The sequence below is a fragment of the Microchirus variegatus genome, assembly GCF_963457635.1.
Source record: "Microchirus variegatus genome assembly, chromosome: 3".
NCBI lineage: Eukaryota > Metazoa > Chordata > Actinopteri > Pleuronectiformes > Soleidae > Microchirus > Microchirus variegatus.
In genome coordinates, this window is record NC_139804.1 from 23,937,448 (window position 1) to 23,963,672 (window position 26,225).

The window sequence follows — 26,225 nt, forward strand, 5'->3', positions numbered from 1 at the left end:
TGGTTAGAATTGTAAACGCGGCATCACGGAGCAGAAAATCATAAAACCGAACTCCAGCTGTGGTGTTTTTCAAGTGTTTATTTGAAGCAAAACAAGATACGTCCCATTGGAGTTAATTTCCTTTGCCGATCAGAAAACTCGAAAAGGAAAAGTTGTCAAAGTTGTTTTCTATCTAACATGCAGTAATTAATATTAATGCATTAATTTACATATATATATATGTTCTTATCGCTAAAGAAGCACTGTGTTTAAAGACAGTGGACCAAAATGCAAGAAGCTTCCAATGTGTCCAAAATAAACTATGGGTCACTCAAAGTTGTAGTTGTAATATCGTCCTACTGTGGAGGACGGAGAAATGGCATGCCAATTATTCATACAGGACGCAGTCATTATAATAATAGTCACAATCACAGTTATAATGATCACAGTGGCGATGGCCTAGATACAGTCTGCATGTGTGTCCATTTCACTGTGGAAAAAGTTCCAAATCTGATACTTACAGATTTAAAACCATTTAAGCTTAATGACTACACTGAAACACAGCAAGGTTTTCTGTAAACGTGCTGTTGCTCAGCAGTCGTCACGCTGCTGCTGCTTGCTATTTCCTCATCAGCACCAGTAGCAGAGAAAGTGTGTGAAAAAATAAGTCATCAATCTACAGTACATCAATGTTTTCTGTTGTTTTAGCTGCTCTGGGAGCCCAGTTTTTATCACCTACTCTTCAAAAAAGCTGGACTTGATGTCTCAGCATAATATGTTTGTCCTGTTGAGAGAAAAGGTAAGTGAACAAACATGAAGACAGGCGGCCATGTCTCAGGCAAGCCTGTGATACGAACGATTCACTTCTGTTATGCTCCGTCAGGGTCACTGTCACTCAATGTCCTCCACTATTCAATCTTTTTGATGCAGTATTGTTGTATGGATACGCTGTATCTTATACAGATTGTCAATTCTCATTGCTTTCACCGTAACCAATGTCTGCAAAATCTATTTTACTGCTTTACTGTGCGCCCTCATCCAATTAGTCTTACAGGCAGAGCACACGCCAACCCACTTTATTTTACCTGTCAGCAGACTGCGCTCCTCTGAACAAGGGATGACTCCCTATTCTACTAAAGAGCAGACTTAGTGTGAATTAACTTGAGCTCTTAAAAAGCTGAAGGAACAAACTGCCCTGCATGCTACTGTCACAGTCCACACATCTCTTCTCAGCTTGGAATTTTGCAGGGCTCCTCTCTCAGGTGTTTTTTGGAGTCTGGAAACAGAGGGTTTATGAAGAGAAGCAGCTGGTGCCAAAAGACTCAAACCTAAACACTGTGAGAGCTCACTTCATCCCCTCTGTCTCATGCCCTCCTGTTTCTTTGTTCTTTTCCTTCACTCCTTCTTCTCCTTTCCACTTCCCTCTCTCCATATCCCATACTCCTCCACTGCTGCTGCTTTTATCTGTTTCTCCATCTTTCTCTCCTTATTCTTCCCTCCCTTTGCCGCCTCTTCTCTTCTCATGTCTCCTCTCTTGTCCTCTCATGCTGTAAACCAGTCAGGCTGCAGAAAACTCAGAGCTTGAGGACAGAATGTCGGCTCCCATGAAAGGCTATGGGTCGCCACCATGCCTGTATAAGGCCAGATGACTGGCCCGTGTTGTGTTTGTTATCGTGTGTGCGTGTGTTTGTGTTAATTCACTTACCGCTGTTTGTTCTCGTGCATACCCAAGAGTTTGGAGATTTTCAGTCGAGGTTTTTGAGCAACTCGCTTTCATGAGTCTGTATCTCATGAAAGTGCGAACATGTGTGTGTAGTTGTGTTTGTTACATCTTTAGGAACTTTTCCGGCACAAACATGGACCATATCAGCCCCTCATGGAGACCAGAACCTGGTCCTAATGAGGCAGAACCTTATTTCTGAAGAACAAGTTAAGTTTAGGGCTAGGATTTGAGTTGTCAATGTTAGGGGTAGTCATTAACTAGTTATGGTTAGGGATAATGCTTTGTTTAGGCTGTCCAAGTGAATGCATAGTCCTAAGAAGAATTGTGTGTGTGTGTGTGTCTGTGTGTGTGTATGTGGCTGCAGCCTAGCAGCAGGGTGACGTGTGCCGTGCAGCTGCAGGGACTTAAGGGGGTCTGCTCTCTCTCAACTAATCCAAACAAAGCTCAGGCTGAGCCAGAATGAGGAATGTCTGCTCTGTTGGTCACATACGCAATGGGTCAACCTGGATGAATGTGTGTGTAGGCGTGTGTGTGTGTGTGTCCCTCCTTGCTTTCTTCTGAATTGTGTGGTTGTGTGCATGCACTTGTGAGTGTGTTTGCTGGCGTGCAGCTCAATATTCCCCCTGTGTGCTTGAGGGGAAGCACTATGTTAACGCGCAGGAGCATATTGGTACGCTGGCTATTCTTATCCCCAGACTTACCTGATTGCCTTGTAAAGTCACAAAGAGATGATAAATTCACCCTTGCTGGAACATATTCAGTCTGCACCAGAATCATACACAAGGGAGCTAAAGAAAAGAAAAAAAAAACCACCATCCCCACACAGAACACTCATACAATGGCTCATGCACCACTGTATGACTTTTATTTCTCTATGTATCTCTGTGATTTTTCTTCTGGTGTTTATCCATCTTTTTCTTTTTTTTATCCGCACCTTAATGCTTCCTCTGAGACTCTGTATACAAAAACACCTCATTTTATTTCCCGAAAGTGGAAACCTCATATAAGGTTGTTTTTTTTCCCATTCCAGTAACATTTGCACAACACATTGCCTTTTGGCTCTTGCCTGAAATTCCTGTTGAATTTCAGAAAATAAACCACTGACAGTGGATCGCCATTTTCTCCTTGGGGTGACTGTTGAAATACAGTCGAGGTTTGGGAAACTAAGTGTGTGCCTGAGCCAAACAGATCATTAGACATATGTCATTGACAGGGATATTATATGTTGTGGGTTTTCCAGTGAGTTGGGGGGGATGCAGTGAGCACAAATGAGGTTTGCAGTTGTGGCCAACTTGCTCTGGTGATCACAGAAACTGTCACAGCAAACTGGACCTTTACTTGAACCAAATCGTGTAAAAAAAAAAGGGATCGTTTTGGTAAAAGTAGTTGATCTAAAACATTTCTTAAGTAAACACTTCCCAGACTTAAGGATGCTTTTAAATGTCTTGTGACCTCGGCTCAAAATTAGAAGTCATTTGGTCTTTGCGGTGGCAGCTCTTGTAATGTTTACCTTTTTCATTTTGGAACCACATACATGTGTGTCATAAATCATCTTTGACCTGACAAGATGTAGACGAGGTTGTAAAACCTGTAAGAAGTGAGTTTACGACCACTTTTGTGGGTATTGTGAGGCCAATATAGTCTGACGCCAGTGGAGTCACCCATCACACACATTAGTGTTACTGAGGTTGCCAAGTATGTGATGTCCAGGGATGTGATATGTGTGTTTGCACATAATGAAGGTTTCAAGCCAAGTTAGTATTACCAGGAGAATATGACTGTTGGACAAAAGAGATATCAAACTTTCATCCAGTTTTTTTTACATTTGGAGATATTTTTGGATATATTACAGATTAGTTAAGATTTGTTTGAAACTTTGTGAGCATAATGGATGTGATGCTGTAACCAATACTTCTCTTTTTGTGTTTGTGCGAGACAGAGCGAGCGCTGCCTGATAGGTCTCCATGTGTCCCTGGAGCTCATCGGTCATAGGCTTTAGAGCAGCTGTGAATGGTTTGACCTCTGACTTTGAGTATTTTACTCCTAGGGTATTGCTGCTACAGAGTGATATTCTCTCTTGACTTGCATAACCAATTTGAGATATAATATGTAACATTTCTGCATTAAGGATGAGACTAATGTGATATTTGTTGAGGAGTGTACTATGTTGCCACACTCGTCAAATCCATTGAAACCCATATTTATATTCATTGGGATCGCCTGTTGATGATGTCATCCACCATACTTTCTCTACCCGCAAACTTTTGTTTTGTATTTTGAGGAATAGACCAAATTTACAGACACCGCATTTAAGAGCATTATGGTTTGTATTGTACCACCAAAGATGAGTAGGTCTGTGCACCAGTGGCCCTAGAGTAGGTTACGGTTACGGCACTGAAAGCTAAACGTTTACCTTCCTTTGCACATTCTTTCACACTTAATAATGTAGAATTCCTGGGAGGAAAGAAACAAAGCAGCAGTGACGCAGTCCATTTACAGCCGGCTTTGGTCCATTTGCAGTTGCACATGTTCACACTCTGTGGTCTGGTGCACTGTGGCATTGCTCGGTCCCAAACGTGGAAATTGTTAGACTACAATGAAATCACAGACGCTTGATGCAAACCCTCTGCCATCCATCCGTAGCCCACAGCCACGAGGAACACTGCCATTTCACAAGCAGGCCAATTAAAAGCCAGTGACATTCAGGTGTGGGAGACAGAGTGACATTAAAACTAATTCCTGCTAAAACCCAGTGACATTACAGCAACAGTGGGCCAACTAGAGCACAAGCATCCAGTGACCAACTCGAATCGCTTGTGTTCTTCAGTGAAATATGTAGTATTGTGTAGAGAAATAGCCAGTGGGAACTCTGTATGAAGGCGCAGCCCCTCTATATATGTCATAAGGCATTTGTCATTGTTTTTACTGATATAAGATGATCTACATATTCTTTTTGAAGAGGAGGAGCACAGCCTCTTGTGTTCAGAATTTGAATCACCTTTATCGCCAAGTACATTAACATGTTAAATGCATTTGCGATGCATCACCGTATGCATACAGAATGTGTCGCTGCACGTGGTTACATCAGTGAAAGATTACATGGTGTGTAGTGTTTGAGTAAAGGGAAATGCACATTGTTACTGTGGTGAGATGAATACATTAGCTCTTCAGCCTGCATGTGCTAAAAGGAAAAGGGAGTCCCTTCCCAACCCATTCTGCTGTTATACCCTTGCTCGCATTCCCATGCAGATGTTATTCCCACCCCCCATCCTAGTGCGGGATAGGAGCAGGGCTGTAATGAAGGACATCTCAGGGACAAAGGACATCGGGGGCCTGAAGGTCATACCGTGGAGTCGGTCGCACATTGCTTAGGGCAGCAATACTCTCTCGTTCAAGTGTGCATGTGCACATATGTTTACAAATATGCTAGGTATGCACAATATTAGTAATGTGAGAGTGAGTAATCAACAGTGCATGCTGCTAGAATATGGAATAAGTCTTTGTGTCTATATGCTGGCAGTATGTTTGCTCTTCTGCTCATTAAAGCAGGTGTAGTCGTCTTCCCTGTCACTCCCAGAGTGATGAGAGTGATGAGGAAACGGAGCTCCTGAATCAGCATTATTCTTATCCACCAAATGAACATCTGCATTAACAAGTCCAACATATATTTCGCTCATTAATGTACATACCACGTGGATGTGAAAGCACACTGACATGTTTGTATGCGCACACACATAAACACACACATACTAGCAGTAGTGGCGGAGATCAGGTGGAACAAAGTCCCCTGTCTCTCTGACCTCCTCCTTTATCCCCCTATTAGCCTGGCCTCTCATGCAGAGCCACAAGTCTCACATCGCATCACTGCAAGGCACGACTAATAGAAATATTAATCTGTGGGAAGATGAGGGAGAAAAGCTTTTTCCGCTCCCTCTCTCTCCTTTTCCCCTCAGCAAACAGATTAGTACCTAATCCAGCCGGGATAGGGGGAGATAAATTGTCCCTGATTGGCTACATTGGGATAAATAAACACATGTCTTCTGCGAGTGGATTGGCACTGCAGAAGGCAATTTTTTATCAACCCATTTTGTCTCATGTTCAGCCTTAAATATCTTACTTTCTGTGAGGTAATTAAATCCTGCTGGCGAGATAACTGCAGTTGTTTTGCTAAGCAGTACGAATTCTTTCAGCCGTTTCCTCAAAACGTCTTGAAAACAAAGTACAATCAAATAGCTCAGGCTATACATTTAAAGAAAGGTTTGTGAGGGATGCAAATTAATTACCTCTAATGTTAATCTTTATCTCCACACAGAGAGATACTTACACTGTGACAGCTTTCTTTCTTATTTCTCTTGGTATATGATGCGTTTATTCATTTGTCACCTTGATCTTAGCTGTAGGGTTTTTATCTCTTCAAATGGCATTAGTGTTTAGGAATGTAACAGGCCAGCGTGTGGCACAGAGGAGTAAAGCTGGGATGTCTGAACAGTTTCTTCTTCTGGACTCAGGGAAGAACATTGCCATCATCCTGGCATTGGTCCAGCCATGCATGCTACAGGCATTATGCACTCACGACTGAGCAGGCGCCATGCAGGGGCAGAAACTGTGCTTTTATGACAGTGACTGTTTGTGTGCGCATGTAATGAGCATGTGTATGCGTGTGTGTTTTCTCGATGAGTGTTACTGCGAGGCTGAGTGATAAGAGAGATGCAAGATACATGATGACGGTCATTGTGAGGATGGTGGATGGGGCAATTGGGCTGATGACGGTAGAAACCTTTCCCCTCAGGCTCCCAGCGTCCACCGTTTCCACATGTGAGAGCAGACACAAGGGGCAGAGGCTGGCTCTTGAGATGCCTGTGCAGAGAAATTCACAGTTGACACCAGTCTGAGAAAATGGTGCTACGTTTCCTCTAGAGCAGGGTGCCACACACAGTGGGAAAAGTTGCCTTTGTTATTTTAACATTCCTCCTCAAAGTCTCCTAATTTAGCCAGCGGGATTTGCACTTTCCATTTTATTTAACCATGCATAAATATTCTATTCTAATCTTTGGTGAATATTGTCACTTAAGACTTGAGCTAAATCCGATTTCACTCGTTGCCCTCACCACTTAGCCCGTTCCCCATCATTGTGCATGTTCACATTTAATAGTAGGATGACCTTATTCTTGTTGAAGTTAAAGGACAGGGTGAAGTCTAAGGGCTAACTAGCCATGCACATGGAGATTGTCCAGGGGCACACTTCAGAGTATTGTAGGGCTGTAATCAACCAAATAAACTCTTGGTCGACTAAACCCCCGAAATTAATGTTAACCATCGTAAAGCTATAATTGATTAGCATGTTTCTTACCAATGATAGTGCAAGCGCTGTGAGGGTGTGACGTCAGAGTGAGGCAACGTGGTGGTTGTTGTTGTTGGAGAGAAGAAAAAATAAGGGGAGTGTTGCTCAGCTCCAAAGAGTATTATGTTCTTTAGTTTTTGTCAGCAGAAAAGAGTGACTTTAGAAGCCCTTTACACTTCGGAACGCTACAATAGCAACATGCACTATAGCAACATGCACTAGCTATCTAACCAATGGTCCAACAGCAGTCCAATGCATTGAGGATGTTTTGCTTAAGCATTGGCTCTTGAAGGGATGTCCCATTTCATGGGGCTAGACATTAAATGTCCCATATTATGCAATAGACTCTGGAGGCCCTATCAGTCAACAAAGTGTGAAAAAAGATGACTCACTCATGTTTTTGTGGTCCTCCTCGGACACCAGGGAACTAGTTTAACTTGGAGAATTAGGGTATAATATAATATGTCTCCTTTAACCATTACCCCTAACGCACAAAGGGTCAGTGAAGGGGACCTTCATGTCCACAATCACTTGTTTTAGCCCCATTACAAGACTATGTCTGGAGGACAAAGCACGCACAGTGTAACATGTGAACACTTTCACCAGATCACCATCTCAGCCATCAGCCCCTCACCTGCCGCCACGAGTCTGCACCTGTTGTGCTTAGTTGCTAACACATTAATGTCACAGGGAATCAAGAATACCTTCAACTGTTTGGAAGTCACCTCTCATTACACGCGCAGACAAAAATGAGACCTGTAATTTCCTCAGGCCTCCTTCTGATATAAACACACATTAAACAGATGTCCATGTCAGCATTGTCGAATATTGAACACATGGACACACAAGCACCTGGTGTAGTGGGGGGGGGGACAAAAAAAACGTGTTGGACTAATGGGTTTCAGTATTATCAAATTTGTCAGCACAAGAGGCAGATGCAAGGGGAGGAAAGTGTTTGAAATACAGCTGAGCTTCACCTTTTCATGTATTTGTTGTGCTGGTAAAAAAAAAATGGAAGAAAAAGTGCAGGATGGAAGAATTGCCTCCTCGTGCTAACAGAACATTTTCAGTGGCGTGCCACATAAACCTTTCACTGGGTCTGAGGCGCTGTTTTTTTTTTTTTTTTATTATTCGTTGCGTGGGATCCAAACTGCCAAAGAGCCAAACGTCTTTCATTAATCTCAAGACAAAAGCTCCTGCATCAGCACAACCTGCAGAGTAAGAATTATATCTCAAACTTTTCAGAGAGAAAAAAAAAAACTAAATACACTGCCAGGCTGAGCTGGCCCCACCTCAGCAACACATACGCCGTCTTCTCTACGCCTTGTTCTTTTTCTAATTAGAAAGGAGATACCGCCTAAAGACAGATACGTAAGGGACAAAGCACTTAACGTGTCTGGCCCTAACTAAGATTCTACACTCTGCTTCTTAAAATAAATTAATTTATGGTTCCCTCCTGGGTATGCTTTCTTATGCCTTAAAAAAAACCACGATGTTGATTCTAACTTTAGCTGCCACACTCTGTAGTCTACCCAAGCTGTGTGGCCGAATTTAAATGAAAGCACCGTGGTACATGAATTTGCATAATATACAAATGGAGAAAAGGATGGAGCGCAGAGGTAAAGATGAAGGGACTGCTCTCTTTTTTGAAGCAAAAATTAAAGTCCCTTCGCGTCCCATACCACGGCCACAACATTCAGATGCTTCAAATTACTTCCTTAACTCAATGAGAAATCTTCAGATATACCTCATACACAGTCGCCCTAATGTTTAATTCACTTGGAAGTTGAGCACAGGGCATGTTTTTCTTTCGGTCTGCTCCCATTTTTCTCTCCATCTCCCTGTGGCGATGTCACAGGGGATTAAGTCACGGAGAACACAAGGGACTTGTTTATGATTCATCTGGAGGGAGGCTGGAGCCAATAGTTATACCCATAGGGCAGGCAGATATCAGGCAACATCCTCGGCTCCCTCGCTTTTCTGTGTGCTAACACGGGACGCTCTATGACATGACACAGAAGGATAATTCTCGATAAAGTCACGATGTGCATTTACACCTTTTGGTGTGTGTGTGTCACAAGGCATGCCATTAACGAGTGGATAAAAATACCTGAATAGGTGGTGATCGTTTAACACATAATTTCCATTACCTACAACCGACATCTTTGGAGGATCATCTTTTCATGTGATGAAGATGCAAAGCATCCCATTCCCTCACTTCTTCTCATCATCATGCTGTTCAACATCCTTACTGCTGTGCATAATCTTAAACACGTCCCTACATTTAAGTCAGTTAATGATGTGATTCAGTCCAGATTGCTGTCTGTGAATTACACTGTAAGACATCTTGTATAATAGGTGCAGTGGTTCACACTGTGTCTCGCTATGAAGCTTTTAATCTAATGGCCAGCTAGAACCTTTCTTTGTGGAGTTGACGTATTCTCCCTAAGTCGCTGTCTGTCTGAATGGAATCGTTTTTCTTGTCTCTATGTGGGCCCTGTGATTGACTGGTGACCTGTATATGGTGCACTTTACCTCTTGTCTCTTCCCATTTTATCTGATGATATACTGGGAAATACACACCAGGCAATCACTGCATATAACACATAGCATGTGCACTTATTTTAACCATAAAAGGGCCAGAAAATGTCCTGTGAGTAAGTGCTTTTGCCCAATTTTCCAGAATAACATTCAAAATCTGGCAGTTATTTATAATTCACTGCATGTTAAAATGGTTTATTAACAAATTAAGATGAAGAAAAACAAAAGTTTTTATTTTGAAAAAACTCTTTTGAACAGTATAAAACGTATTTAAAATAACATTTGATTGAGTCTCTGTCTCAATGTCCAAAAAATGGAAACTATGTACACAAATTTTTCCACCGCTCTTCTCTCTGACACTGATTTGGCAGCTTCCTGCAACAGCGCAAGTGAAATTACCGCAATAACCATGTCAGCTTTCCAACGTGCAACTTCTCAACTTTCAGAAACCGCTGGAATTTTTCGGATAGCACAAACCATCCCGTATCGACGGTGATAAAGGGTTAAAGCTCCAGTGAGTAACTTCTATCACCCCCTGATTTTTTTTTCTTTCTGCAGTACTTCTGTAAGTTATGTGTTGTACGTCTTGATTTTGAAGTAGGCGTTACTCATTCAGACTGCATTTCGGAAATTTAAAACTGTGTGGTGCAGGAACATGCTGGCACATAGTCACACTGCGGTGGAGCATGCATTTTTCAATATCAGAATATCACATTTTGTGAGAAGCCAAGAATCCTGATTGTGATTCAAATAGAATTGTGAAGTCCTATAGAACGTTTCAGATGTATTTTCAGCAGTAGAATCCACTTCTGAAACCTTTCATCGGCACTTCTTGCTGTTTTCAGTCACGGTCTAACTGCATGCCACAGTCTCTCTTTACTAGAACTGTGCAGTTGTTGTGCTTCCTTTTGCCTTCTCAGTCTTGACAGAAACTGTGTCGCTCTGTTCGCTGCATGGAAATGTTTGTTGCCTGAGACATGAAAACAAAACACTGCTACGATATCTTATATCTTGGGAGTATTCCATGAAATCCACTAAAGAAAGTCAGACTTAAACTAGCACCATCTCCCTCAGGTTTATCTAATTGAGGCTGATTCAAGACACGCAGGGATGTTTAAGAAGCCCAAATGAATGGATGAACGAAAAGTCAATGACATGACTACTTCATCAGTGCAGCAAATACTTCTAATGGAGCTGTATGATGGAAGAATACAAACATTTTTTTTATGAAAAAAAGGAATACAACAACTGTTACCAAGGCAGAAAATTGTGTTTCATGTCACATACATGTGTGTACTTTCCTTATAATGTTATTCTCTGTTCTTTGATCTTTATGAGGTACTTTAAATTGTCTACATATCCATTCTTACATCTTCACTTTGATTTGGGGGCCCCTGCCCACCCACCACCTCAGAGTGGCCTGTGCTTGACTAGTAATTGATACAAATGACCATAAATTGCATTAATTGGAGTTGTGTTATTTACACCAAACCAGTGTTTCTTTTTACATTAGAGGGCAGTAAAATCACAAAAGTAGCTCAGTAGTAATTTACACTGTGGTATTCAATGTGAAGCACAAAGAGTGGTAAACAGAACTTGAGCTAAACAAGAAAAGCAGTTTAATAGCTTTATTTTTTTTCAAACTTAGAACAGATGTGCACTAAATGTGCAATCATTAAAACCAAATAAGGTAAGATTCTGTTGCCACTCATTCCATTTAATGTCTGATATGACATTTGCAATAATATATCATTTTGTAGACAATGTAAACGCTGAGATGTGATATTAGAGAGGCTTTATTATTTATATTACATGATGTGTGCATGATGCAACCAGCGTGACCTTGGAATTCTGTCTGTTTCCTCCTTTCCACATTCTTTGAGACAAAGCTATCTAACTCGGCGGTGATTCATTTAAGCCACCATGATAAAAAGGAACTCCCACTTAAATGAGTCAGACTTATCAAAGTAAGCAACACTTTCCTTTAATTCTGCTCTGATATGAGACAGATTTGTGCACAAAGCACCATTTTACTGTGTTATACAAGTCTCCTGCAGCTCAGTCTCACCTCTAATTGCACAGGAACCTGTTGGAGTTGATTAACTTCCGTAATGAGAGTGTTTGTGTTGTGGTGAGGCTTGTTTTAACGAGGCATCTCACAGTAGGCAAACCGCGGCTAGTGCTAAAGGTTAGTTCGAAGCACATGTTCAACCACAAAACAAGGTAATCTTGTGCCACGTTCTGCTGTCGTTCCACTGTTACCAGTCCTGTGTAATGAGAGGCAGTTTACTTCTTGAAAAATGACAGTAGACGTAGTGTTATTCAACTTCATTGGGCTGGTGTCAAAATTACTAATATTGCTGCAGTTCGGTGGGACCTACTGTCTTCTTTTAATTGCTCTTTTAATTAACTCGTAGCTTCGGTCTTGTCAGAGGATGCCCGAGCATGCCATTTAGCACGAGGTAATGAGATTAACCTCTCGTTGACCAAGCAAATGTAGATTATACATTATGTGTCGAAATGAAATGAGCTGGGCTTTGTTTACTCGTGTGTACAACCAGGCGGCAGGCAGGCGAGCCACAGCTCTGTCAGCGGTAACATAGCTAAAATGTCGAGGGGGTAGAAGGGAGCGTGTTTGGTATCGAGTCGGGAGTGTGGTCGAGCAGCTGCATGGGAAGGAAAGAGAAAGAGAAAGCAGACAGAGCTGGAAAGTACTATGAAATTGTCCCTCTCTGCTTCTCAGACAGTCAAAGAGATCGCGGTGTTAATCAGTCACACGCTCACGACTGACTGTTAAGTTCAGCTCCACACAAACAGACCTAAAAAAAATCACCCAAATTCTCATCCTGTTTCTTTCTCTTGCTCTCTCGCTCCACACACATACACGGAAGGAATGCAGATGACACACACTCTCTTCATTTACACACGCACACATAATGACATGACCTCCAGTGTAAAGAAACACTAACTGTTCAGAGCTGGAGAAAACAACACGTGGCACTCTTTTTTTTCTCACTCGTTCTAAGTGAGTTGTTGTTGAAAGTTTGTGGCGTTACTCAACACCGTCTCTAACGTCTGTGGACACAATCCCGCAGAGATATTCAAAACACAGTCATATCCTGTGTGTATTCAGAATTGATTTTCTCTTAACATGTGGACTACGCCCTTAAACAAAAAAAGTGATGTGATGCCAAATAGGGCCCCCTGTAATAAATGGAATAGTGTAAACACATGCATTCAAATGTACAGGTCACACTTTTGTATTGCAAAATAAATGTATACTTCAACTATATCGCATCACATTTAGAAACTGGTTGTTTTCTCCTGAGACTGTGTAAGCCAACGCGCAGACTTCAGTGGTAACCTTCGGTCCGTTTCCTCCTCGTTGTCACGGTGAGCAAATGTCCTTCCCCGAGCCAGAAGAAGCTGCCTTGGCCCAGCTCGTGCTCTACCTCTTTTAATCAGGCTTTGGGGAGTGAAATATGGGCCTGGCGAGCCGTCTGTACCCGAGCTTCATTCATCTGGTTTCAATCTTCTCTCCACCTTCGGATGTGGCCGCGTGGGCATTCCTTTTCCAGACACTGGAGGGGGGTGAAGCAGAGAAGTGGGCTGAGCAGCACTTGGGGCAGATGTATTTGTTATGGGTATGTGTGTGTGTGTGTGATCGTGAAAGTGTGTGTGTTTGTGTAAGAATCTGCCACATGCAGCAGGGTACTGACTGATTATCGGAAAAAAAAACTGCAGTGATATGGGTTCCGGATGGTGACCTTCTTGATAACAGAGAACCGGTAAGGGGCTAGGGAACGTGTGTGTGTGTGCGGTAGTTGAATAAGATTTGTATCCTGCATTAACAGGTTTTAGGTAATCACAAGGACAGATGGTAGGTGGGACCATTAGCTCTCCTAAATGAACCTAAGTGGGGCTTTTTCCTGGAATCATTGCAGCCCTTGTTGACCTTCGTGGCACATCGCTCAGCCGCCACTCTGCCTCTGTCAGCTCCCCGCCCGTCAACACCTTTTTGTAAACAGCTGACAAACAGTCATGGCAACTGCACACCTCTGGGGAAACGGTAGCCTCGGTCGTGTCCGTCCTATAGGTAACCTCTTTGTCCTCTAAAACTGCAGCACCTACAGGACGAGCGGCTGTGAAAATATCGTCGTCTCGCTTGTGAATGAGGTGTCAGTCTGCTTTGTTAATTTCTGCCAAACTGATCAAATAATATGATATCTCAGATGCATGCCTTAACACTGGCGACAGCGCTAATATGTCAGTGACCCAGTCTTGGGCGGATGGAGAAATGGAGTTAGCGTCCCATCTGTTTTCAATTAACTGATGAAATGTACAACATGGGAGTGGCTCTGTTGTGTTCAGCTTCTATTTCCCCATGATTCTAGAGAAATAACTCGTATTTTCTGTGCCAGACATTGACTTTAGATGGGGACAAATAACTGCAGTGATCAAAATAATAGAATAAAGTATGTGTTTGCAGAGAGGTGAGGATGAGAAGGAGTAGAATAAGAGAAGCAGCTGCAGTCACCATACATTCCGCACCATGATCTCCCAAAATCTAAAGCTTGCATGCACAGACTGCGTCTATCTTACACTGCTTCTAAAGCTGAGCTTTAGTGAATGCTCCTCCAAATATAGCGCCATAGCTCTAGGCTCGCTTTCTTCTCATTCCACTTGTTCGTCGCATGCCAACAAACTTAACCATATGGCCTACTGTGGCTTTTATTGTCTTCCCACAAGTTGTTAAATGCTCCTTTGAAACACCATTGGAGTATTGAATTGCATTTAATAAAAGTCAGGGGTGTAGTAGCTTATAGTCCATGAGGTAGATAGCATTTGAAGTTTTCATTGGTCCACACTATTGTGAAGCATCCATCATCAGAGGGAGAGCCGAGGCGACCGCAATGCATTCCACTTCCTGTGGTCATACACCTAGTCAGCTCTATTTTCAGGCGAACGGACATAAAAAAAATTGCAGATTGCAGCAGAATGGACTTGGCAGCGCAAAGGCTTATTAGGTATTGATCCACTGAGATCAGTGCCCATGTTCAGCCACTCCAACAATGTGAGAGGAGTTCATTCACACGTTCGCCAGCCACAAATTGAGATTCGATCACATAAATAACCAGGAAAAAAACCGAGAAGATTTTTTTGTCAAAGCCTCGCGCTTTCCCTGATGTAAAATCTGCCAGAGAGGAAAGTTGTTTATATGTGCACTGTGGCCATTATAGCTGTTTATATCATAGTCTAGCCCATCTGTCCAGACTCCTGCAGTGCCTTGCATGATATGATATCACAGCACTACCAATGCCCACAAGGAAATCTTTAAGTTGATCAGCGGCAGGGAAACCTGTCCTCTATAGTGTCTTAATAAGTACAGCTCATCTCGTCTCTCACAGCACCATCTGTCAGCAGTGCAGGTCACACAGCCTGAACTCAGCAGAAGAAACCGTGTTGTGTTGTCTGTTCTGTTGTGACTTGAGAACTTTTGGATGAATATTTTCCACTCGTATGCACTAAGTTAAGCCAACAAAAAGATCTTAATGCCATAATGACCAAGAATAATAGCAGCCCTGGGACAAAAGCTTGTTGTAAACAAAGGAATAGGGAAAATGTTTTGCAGAGGAAAGAGGAGAAACTTTTCTCTCTGATGGAAGCCAAATTTGATTTCTGTGAAAGCAAATATAATTTGCCTACCTGGGTTTGGAGATGTTTTCTTTTGATAGCACAACCCGCTGACCATTTAAAATTGTCTTGTCTTTAGTTTTACTAGTGAGAATGCGTTTTTAGAGAATGTTCCATGTTCTACATGTATATACAATACAGTATATACATGCCTTTATATATCAAACTCCCCTCTCTCTTCTGTTAAACATGGGGGGACACCAAGTTTATTCAAGGCTGTGTGCATATTCTCCAGGGAGGATGTGTCCTTTACGCACACTTATACCCATACACGGCGTCAGTGATAAGTTTCTGCAAGATGTTACTTTTGTCTCTTTCCCCTCTTTGCCGCATGCTCTCGCCATCGTCTCAGCTTGGTAGACGCTCATGCAGAACAAAGTCAGTGAGCACACAGACTGGTTTGTTTAGGCTCTGCCAGATGTTGGGAGGATCCCTCGCTGCAGCAGAATATCAAGAGGTCACTATCCGTTTCATTGAAGCGTGTTCGTTGATGCAAACCATTTGACATTTTGGTCTTTTTTGGCAAAAGTGCATTTTTTGAAGCTGAATGTAACGCTGTGACCGGTGTAACACCACATGAGCTTCTGTAGCTTATTCTACTAGTCGGGATGAAGTCTCCAAGATGCGTAATATTATGTTTTAATTAGGGACCATTGTTTCTAAAAATAAATGAATTAGGTTGTTTTTTGGTTTTTTTTAACTTCCAGCCAATGACATGCTCTCTTTTCTTTGTACCAGAGACTGGAGTTTGTCTAACTCTCCTGCTTGTCACTTTTTCCACTCAGTCACGTGTCTGGCTGTGGTTTTTACAAAGACAACATGAAAGTGGAAAGAATTAAATGTCAGTGTTCTCTCCTTCTTCTCTTTGTTTTTGCTATACTGTAAATGTTTAGTATGCTTATTGTAAGCTTGTACAAGGATGGTAAAAGAAAACAGACATGACCAAAGTCTAAACCTTCATAAGAAGGTCTTTGAACCCTTTTCAAGCTTAACCCCAAAGATTCATAGTACAGTCGTAGCATCTTTGGACAGCCATGAGTGTGGGTGACAAAACCAGATGCAGTGTTGATAAGATGCGTATAGCACAGTAAGCAGGTTTCACTGACTCTCCTCCCCTGGGGCACGTGGTAATTAGCTTTTCTCTCCATCTCCTCCTTACGTCCTTATTTTGCAGAGGAAAAAAAGCTGAATATTTTTTGGGGGGAATTTAAAAAGCGCTTGTCGTGAAACTAATTTCGGATCTATTTTTGGTGATCTGTCAGCGGGGTGGTGTCCCTGTTGCTCGACATGACAGCAGTGACAAAGTCATGAAAGGGATGCTAATGAAGGCAATAAGAACATCACAAGGTGAACATTTACCACAGGGCATTTCATTATTCAGACCTCAGTGGTATTTCATCTCTCTTTTCCAATTCCCATTGGTGCTCCCTCACCTCCCTCATTTGCCTTCCTCCCCCCCCCCCCCCCTCCAGGTTCAACGGATTGTTGTGGGAATTATTCCATTTAGCTGTTACCTCTTCAAACCCACCATGACTAGTCCAACCAGAGTTCTTAGAAACCAAGATGAGCATCTCCCACGAATAGATGTAAGCAAATGTAGTCCTGTTGTAAAAGTAATGATTGACACTTAAATGACTATAAAGAAAACGATTAGATGTTAAATCACGGAGACAGCCACATATGCAATATATATATATTGTGTCTTGTTTGGGTCATCAGTCAGTAAATAATAAAAACCACCACAGCTGCATGTCTTGACTTTACTTGATGAGACACAAGTTGTGTGGGGTAAAAAAAATAAACGGTTTTGTTCGCACAAGAATAGGAATGAGTAATTACAAAGGAAGGAAACGTTTTCCAGGAACTACAAGTGAGCTATTGCTAATTAGCCATTAGGTCTGTGTTGCGCCTCACGTATTCCTTGGTAATAGCGCCGCGTACCTCAGTGATAAGTGTTACTGACAAAAACTCAGTGTCAGCAGAAAGGATTATCAAATTTGATCCCTTCAATGAGGGGGGGTAAAAACAGCCCCCTTTGATTTACACAGGAGCAGAGCATTTATGAGTTGGGCCTTGAAACTACAGGGAGACTAGTGTAGTGGGCCATATGCAAAACATGTTTTAATGGGGCATGATAACTTGGTCCATTTAAAGAGACTTACCCCTTCAGAAGTTGTAATTAAAAAGGGAGTTGTGGCTATGAGAATAAAGGGAGTCTTGCAGAGTGTGCATGGGGGTTGTTTTCTTCGGTACTAAGTTTGCACTTAAAGATTTTATGGCATTTCGAGAAAGCCTCTAAACCCTCAACGATATTAGGATAAAGGGTGAGTAGCCTACTCTCTAGTTGTTATGTTTAGATATGTGTTTTGCATTTGAATCGCCAATTCAGGTCACACAAGAGCGCTGCACTCTTGGTGGGAGCAGACACAGCCTTTTTTCGACTGCACACTAAGCTTTTGTCTCATCATCCCTATGCTACCTGTCAGCTTGTCCCCTAATCAGCTAAAAAAAAAAAAACTACCTTTGTGTCAGCGATAAGAATTGATGAAATTTGTTTATATTTGCCATGTCAGATTTTTTTTTGCTGGTTATGAGCGTGATGACAATTTTAGAGAATCTGTATGGAGCCCACACATGTCTGTTAATCCCTGATGAAGCCTGATACGATGGTTAAAGATAAAACAGCTCAGATTGACAGAGGTTGGAGATGATTGCTTTAGCTTGCTCTATAGTACGTTGCTAAACCGTGACTCAAGTTTGTGTACCTGATGACAGCTGTATGCCAAATCATAGGTTTGTGTGCCAAGGCTTTGATTTAGTATCTGCAAAATAAAGTCCCTCGCAGCACAGTTATGTAGACAGGCAGCAGTGGAAATGTGTTTGCGGTAGATCACTTGTTCCCATAAAGCGTACATCATACACCCCAGCAGGCACACATGTACATAAAATGAAGATTTATTCATGAATGTGCAGTACAGTAAAAAAAAAACGAAAAAAAAAAAAACTGAGGTGCCGCCAACCTTTTATTCTCCTTTTTGTATATCTGTTAACTTGTGTCTTTCTCACTGTATAATCCTTCCCACACACCAGTGAAGGATACAGTTAGTGCTCAAAATAAGGCATTGCACCATCCCGCCACCCTTCACTTAACCCATGTCTCCCCGTCTTTTCACCCTGTCTCTGTCCCTGTCTTTCTGATGTGCTGTACCGGAGTATCAGAGGTCATAAGTTGTGGATGTGGTAAAGGCTCCAGCCCGGGCCAATTTGCTGACTGAGGGTATACGGGGCTTGACTTTGGCAAGTGTGAAAGATCCAGGCCTGCCTTGTTTGTCCGTCTGTCTGTCCATCTCACTGGCCACACTATAATAAGATTGCAGAGCCCTGTAAGGCGGATTTACTGGAGCACAACTCCCCCTAGGGCCTTTTCATAGAAATTGGTTCCTCCACATTTACCCAAGCCTCTCCTTCACTCTCTTTCTCTCTTTGTCATATGTGTCTCTGTTTCTCACTCTGTCTTTTCCACCCGTGGGGGTAAGCGCCCACTTTTTTTTTGTTAATTATAAAATGCTTTTCTTGCTGTCTGTGGGTTAAAATTGGACCTCGCAACACAAATGGAAGCTTGAAGCGGAGTCAAAACAGAGCTGAGAAAAGCAGACACAATGTGGGATGGAGGATATGGCAACAGTCCAGATATCACAACTCCCTCTCCACGTTTATCTCACCCTCACAATGGCTGTGTTTATTCAGATGGTTACACTGTGTCCTTATGGAATCTCATACAAAACATGTAAATGTTTGCATAGCACCTTGAACCACAGTCACACCATGAATGCCACTCGTAAGATGACACTTTAAACAGTTTTCGCTGTTGGTTTGGTAGACGTTATTGGAAGACACAGAACGTCAAGGTCAAGAACCCAAGCCTGACTAACTAACTAACTAAAAACTGCAATTTTTCATACTCTGTCTGCATAGCTGATTGTTATAATTATTCTGTTGTGTCTCATAGTTGATGTTGACACAAATGATGGGGTCTTGCTGTCCAAACATCCCAGCTGTGCACACAGTGAATGAGGCCAATCCAAATGTGTGTACAAACTCACATCAAGGCAAGCTTATTTCGGGAGTACTGTGTCATCCATTCCCAAGCACATAAGCCCCTCTGCAAGACTAAAAATAAATGGGAAAATGGGGAGCAGTGATTATATACTGGCAAAATGAAGACAATTTTATTTCCATCACAGATGCAGCATATTTACCGTACTGTTTTTCCCCCCCAACAGTAGCAAGCAATTTATAGAAATCGAAGCCTCATTTTCAGGCAATGAAGCAAACTTCTGACACCAGCAATTTCAGTGTTTGTGAGCTGACCCCAGTCATTGTTTCAAAGTCAATGTAAAGTCAGCGAGTGGAAAGTCAAGTTACTTGGTGTGAGAAAAGATTCCAGTGCCCTGCTTTCTTCAGGTCACCTCCGTCCTATCTGTCTCTCACACAAACTCCTCCATTAATGGAGCCCACAGATGAAGCAATGGGCAGTTAAGTGTGATGGGAGGCGAGACAGGAAGCGGGGATTTCTTATCAGGCCTGTTACACAGGATGAGCCGCGAGGGCCTGCGGGTGGGCATGGGAGAGCGGATTAGGGAGGGTGGACTGTGGAGCCGAGGGGAGACAGTGGGCACAGGTCTCCCAGCAGAGCCGTACCACACCATCACGTATTAACTCGCACTATTAGGTCCAGCAAACTGCACACACACACATCACACACACACACACAATCTGACCTTTCTTCAAAATATAATATATTTTCTGCAAAGCCCCCCCCCCCCCCTCTCTCTCTCTTCTCTGACATCCAAACGAATGTGAGCAGGGAGTCACAAGACGAATGACCCCACAAATCCTGCATTAAAAAGGCATAAATGGGGAAAACTCTAGGGTCCACGAGCTCCAGTGTGGGGCGAGGTGGACCTTTTTGTTTTAGTGACTATTGAAGTAATGATTTGAACCAAGCAAGTGGTCCAAGTCCAACAGAGCAGATGGACCTCAGCAATTTTGGTCTGACAGTCCTGGAATTCCAAGGAAAACACAAACACTCTACTGTGAAGTTTGCGCTCTCACTCTCTCTCCAGCTGGCAAGTGGAAACCTTAAATTTGATTGGCCAAGTAGCCTGGAGCTCAGGTTTATTGTCCATTCCTGCACACTGTAGACACCAGGGGTTAAACAAAGCTTAAAGGACTGCTGAGGTCCACCACACGATGCCAGCTGAATAGTCAACGCTCTGGTGAAAGAAGGGGGGTCTCAGCCATGCCTCTCATCCCCTCTGTGTCCTGTGGCCGCACTGACTCATTGTTTTCGCAGCAGAAGAGCTGACATTTTCAGTGGCCCATAGATTACTTGCGGGACAGGGTGTTGGCTCCTGTGAGGGTGAGCCAGTGGACGCGTGGACAGGCGCCCAGTGAGTGCTGATGCATCCACAGGTCACACATGGTCTCCCGTGGAACAACTGACAGCATGTAACTGTGTCTCTGCAGAGCGCGGAGAGGCATTCTTTAAATGCTGTGGGATGAATGACTCCTCCATAGACGGAACATTTGTGAACTACACACGTACATTGTTGGTCAAATATGTGTGTGTCACACCATGATGTATATTTATTCTGTGCAAACGGGAGGGAGTTTTTAAACTCTAGGGCACTTTATTAGGCAGTATGCCAATAGAAAAGGAGAGTTAACAGTATGTACACAACTGTACATTCAAAAAAATTAGCATCTGCTGGGATGGATAACTTTATTTCAAGCACTCTGAATCCCCAGGAGCTGGTGGCTCATTCGGCAATTAAATTATAGGCAGGTAGTTAAGTTAAATGCTGTAGAGCCAAAAATATCTGTCACATTTATGTGTGTAAGCTCAGTAGAGCTCTACAGTACTGCACAGGGTTTTCACAAGAAGGAGGGAGATGAATATCTCAGCATTGCACCCCCCTCTACACACACACACACACCATCCATAGCTTCCAGCAAACCCCCTGTGATGCCTCTGGCTAATTCCCCTCAAGGCCACTGGGCTGTCCAGCATCCTCCAATAAATTAGCCTTGCTGCTTCCCCACTGACACACCGGCTCTGACAGTCTGGCTGCTGCCCAAAGTCACTCATTTGTGCACACAATTAATTATTGCTACTTTTCTCTGTAGTCCAAGCTCTTCATTAAGTAGATTGTGTGTTGTGTTTGTTTTGGTTATTTGTGTCATTATGGTTGTGTGACTCAATTGCATTAGCTGTGGGAGGGGTCTTATCGCTCTCTCATGTTGCCAGTTTGTCTCACAGGTATGATTTATGGTTGCAGCGGTTGTTCTCATAATCTTGTGTAAAATGACGATCGATGTTTCCCAAAACCTTACACCGATGATGTCCTCAAATGTTTTGTTTTGCGCACAAAACAAAGTTTATTGTCACAGAATCTTTTTAATCAATGGATCAAAAATCAAAATAGCTGTTGATTATTGAAACATCAATTGACTGTTGTATTAACTATGATTAAAGACAAGGATGTAGGTTTGCGTGGAGAAAGCCAGATTGTCCCCACTAATATTAGAGACGGGGCAACGTGTACGCGTGTGCGAATGCTGTGAGAGGAGAGCAAGAGTGGATTTTACGAGCATCAGTGAACGCATCACAGATAGGCACAGCACCCCCTGCGACCCTACGGTGGAGGATAAAGCGGCCATTCACTGTTTTGTCTCCTACGCCACCACAAACCTACGCCCTTGATTAAAGACAGGTGTCCAAGTCTAGTCTGGAATCGTCGTGTTTCTACATAAAGAACAAGCGCCCATGTGCAGCATGTGCAGCTCTTCAGAAGTCAAAGGCTCTGGCCCTTTTCTCCGCCAGGCTACAGCTCCCCAAAGATGCTGCTGTGAATAAGAATGTGTTCTTTGACTTGCCCTTGTCAATGGGGGGTTTACAGAAAGATCACCATAATATTTCTCTGTGTCTCTCTGGGCTCTTATACCAAACTGTGAAGGAAAGGGGGCAAAAGAATCCCAACTCTGTCTCTCTTCAGTGTTTGTCTGTAACAATATCTCAGCATCTGTCAGATAGCGGTTTGGATTCTGGATTCACTATGTCTCAAGTTATTGTCCCCATCTCTTATGCCCTTCTCCCTTTTTATCCCCCTCTTCTTGTCCCACAGTTCTACTCGGCCTACTGTCCGTGGGTGCCCAGACGGAGATGAAGAAGGTTGTTGGGGACAATGCCACCTTACCATGCCACCACCAGTTCCAATCAGCCGGCTCTCTTGACATTGAGTGGCTACTGCAGAAACCAAACTCCAAACAGAAAGTGGTGAGATATGAATCCTTTCACTTCCTGTTTTATCCCACCTTTTCATCGTCAGGTAGTTTGTCAACATTTCACCGATAACCATAACTGTAATGAAAATGACTTTTTGGTCCTTGGGCTTTTGGGACAGACCTAAGCTGGGAAGTGTGCCTCCACAGACACGTCGCTTACTCTCTACCACAGGTCATTGTTTATTTCCAGCAAAGCTATGAAGAAGCATCTGGTCAGTTCCTAGCGACAGCAGCCAGAAAAAAAACATGGTTATAATGGAGGCTCTTTATAGAAAGAGAACGTGCAAACAGCAATGATTAAACAGCTTGTGTCTCAAAGCTCAGGGTCATTATTCACTCAAACTCTCTGTAAGTAGGACAGCGGTAAGGGCTTTTATCTGTGATTCAGTCGTGAAGAGGCTCTTGTCTCCAATATTGTTTATGTATAAACAATAGGTGATGTGTTAGGTGAAGAATGTTCTTATTTGGTTCTGTAATAAATGTAATGTGAGTCTGTTTAGTCTATGATTAATTGCTGTAGTGCGTAACAGTTAAATATTAAAAAAAGGATTTTACATACAAACCATTGTCAAAAATAGCATTAGTGTCTTTGATGCACAGCTCTGCTTGTTCCGTGGGCTCTTTGTTGGCAACAGTATTCACAACTGGTAGGTATCACTCTGGTTGTAAAGATTTTTCCAGCTCACCTCTTTCGTCCTTGATGCATCAACCTTCAATAAATGCTTGTGCTTAAGCCATGTGGGATCTCCTGAAATCCTCCTACTGCAACTCAGATTTGCAGGAGGAGGATTAAAAAAAGTTAAGGGGTAAAACACTTTTTATACTTCAGGCAGAACGCTGAAGTATAAGTATCTCCACCTCTCTCTTACATACATTTCCTCTATCTTTCTTACACCTGGGTCATGCTGATTGATTCCCTACGAGAGCAGTAATTGTCGCACATTACCTCGATGCCTAAAGTAACTGTGCTGGCTCAAGTTTTAGTGCCTTTTCCACAAAGGAACAATCATTTTGCAGAATGTTCCCCAACAAATTAGGTAGCTTGGACCCTGAGGTCTCGACTCCTTGCAAACAATTCTATGTTCGTTCATATCGATACCATATTTTTTTCCTGGTTTCATTGCAGAACATGAAATCAGCCTTGTCGACATCATCCCCGTTGATTTGTTAAAGTTTCCCCTACATTTTTTAAAAACACTTTGTTTATTTATTTAGTTATAGATTTATTTATTATTCTTTCTTTTGTGATTCTTTTGATGAGAAAGAGAAGAAACGGCGGTGAAAGAGAAGGAGCCGGGAAGGAAAGAAAGGGGGGAAAACAAGTGTCTTACGCTTTGATGATTCAGAGGCGGGCCGCCACATTGCGATAAATATTTAACAGGAAGATAACATTGAAGGCACCATTAATTAAAATCAAACATCTGAAAATTTGATTAGGAAAGAGACTGCGCCTGTAGCGGAATGAATAAATCATCCTTTTGTGCTGCTGGAAGGTCGTGTTTTGAGGGAAAGAGCATCATGTCATCATTTAGCAAATGTACAGACATCAACATGTTAAAAATGTACAGCACTATATGTGTTCGGGACACAGAAGGGCAGAGACAGGACATTCATCAACTTCATTATTTAAAGTCATTCAGGGTCTGAAAACTACACACATGTGCTTTATATGAACTTACTCGTGGGTTGTGTGCAGCTGGCTGGAATAATCCTTTTCTACTGTATATATTCGAATACTGCAAATAATGTCTCTGTCTTTCCATAAAATCTCAGAAGTCAACAAAAATTGCATGTAATTATTAATAACTTTTTTTTTATCAAGTCATCAATTTTAAACATTTTTGCTGAATTATAATATTTTAAAAAAATAGCAAACCCATATTTCATCCAGTGTCTTCTTCCACATCAGATATTTCATTCAGAAGAGCCAGCGATGGCAGAAGCGCTGCATATCTGCATATTCTATTTTCAATTTTTACTGAATAAACAAACCACCTCATTTTAATTGCAAACTATGTCAACAGCCTCAGGTCATTTTTACTGAGTTATCCCTAAACTCCACACGCACTTAAATGTGCAAAAGGACACAAACGCAGACATACATTTTCAACATGTGAGTAATACATGTACGCTGTGCCCACAGGTAAGTGCTTTGTTTTTTAAACTGTGAACCACTTTGTTTACGTGCCAGGTCAGTGTTGCTTTGTGCCTGCAGCTGTGCTACTGTAATGTATGTCTGTGTGTTTGAGGTGAGTGTGCACTTACGGGCTGGTCCGTGTGTGTGTGTGTGTGTGTGTGTGTCTTTGCATGTGCGGCCACTTGTCACCTGTGATGACAGCAGGTGGCCCTGTTTCTTAGGTGCTGATTCACTGTGGCACCAGCATTTAGCAGGCCCCATCTGTGGGCTCTCACTTGCCCTGAGTAATCGGCCAATGTGACAGCTGTGTTTGTTTGTGTTTCTGTGTATGTGTAAAGAGAGGGGAGGAAAAAACGAGGGGAAGGTTGAGTTTGAGGGGGCAAATAGAGGTGGATGTTAAGTGGCTGAGAGAAGAAAACGATTGAAGCCGGTTTATAGCTTTAACATGCACTAACCTCATGTGATAAAGATGCTCTTTAGACCAAAGTTTCTTTATTTTGTGTGCTCAGCGTACATTTATATTAGAAATAAATACATTCCTTCTCTGCATTCTCAAACCTTCCAAGAATTATGAGCAGCACCTGGGGAGCAAGTTTTTTTGACCTGCTGGGGACTCAAACCAGCAACCCTCCAATTGCAATCCAAGTTCCCATTCCACTTGGCCATGGGCTGCCCCACGATCTGCCTAGTGTAAAAATAACAACATAATATGTGCATAATATATACAGACAGTACAACATTTAAATGACAATGGGGGAGACAGTAGCTTGGTGTTAGAGTGACTCGTCTTTCAGCTGTAAGGTTGTGGATTTGATTCTACAAGTCGGTCCTAGGAGGAGACACTTAAGCCCACATCTGTGCACCCACTACGGTGGACTATGCTACACCAATGATTAACACCTATTCTCACCTATTCTCAGACAATGAATGAATGAGTACAACATTATTAAATCCTGTCAACATCACTGAGAAAGACAGAGAAAGTCATGTGTACCTCATCGGCTTAATCAGTATTGTGTTTTTCTTTAAATGTCACACTACAGCTTGGACAACAAAAAGACGAATCTAAATATCTATAGTGTGCACATTTTTATGCACTTTATGGCCAATGGTGAGTAAAACGCTTAAGTATTTAAATCTGTCATCTCAGCCCCACAGTGCTCACATACAGTCAGCTAAATGAACACTGGCAGCAAATGCATTCATTTCTAAAATATTATTTCCCAAGTGTCAATTAATTAAAAAGCAATTGTTAACGGTGTTACCCATGAGCGCCAGTACTCTGTGTTTAAGTCTGAGCTGTATGTTGTGTTATTTTCAGTGTTAAAGGTCCATTGTGTAAAGTTTTCTTGAAACCATTTTCATTTGTTAGAAATTAGAGATTAATGAATTGTACTTAATTATAATCAGGCGAACAATCACACGATTGTGCGGTATGAAATGTTGTTTTTCATTAACTCAGA

General features: G+C 42.3%; 1 protein-coding gene across 1 annotated transcript in view; it reads left to right on the forward strand.

The window, feature by feature from the left end:
• clmpb (CXADR like membrane protein b) overlaps positions 1–26,225 on the forward strand; it is a gene marked incomplete at both ends in the record, with an annotated part of 60,635 nt that overhangs the window by 26,501 nt on the left and 7,909 nt on the right. The window contains one exon of the mRNA XM_083886436.1: positions 22,466–22,617. Within this exon, the coding sequence (XP_083742562.1) occupies positions 22,466–22,617 (152 nt within the window). The remainder of the gene's footprint in view (positions 1–22,465; positions 22,618–26,225) is intronic.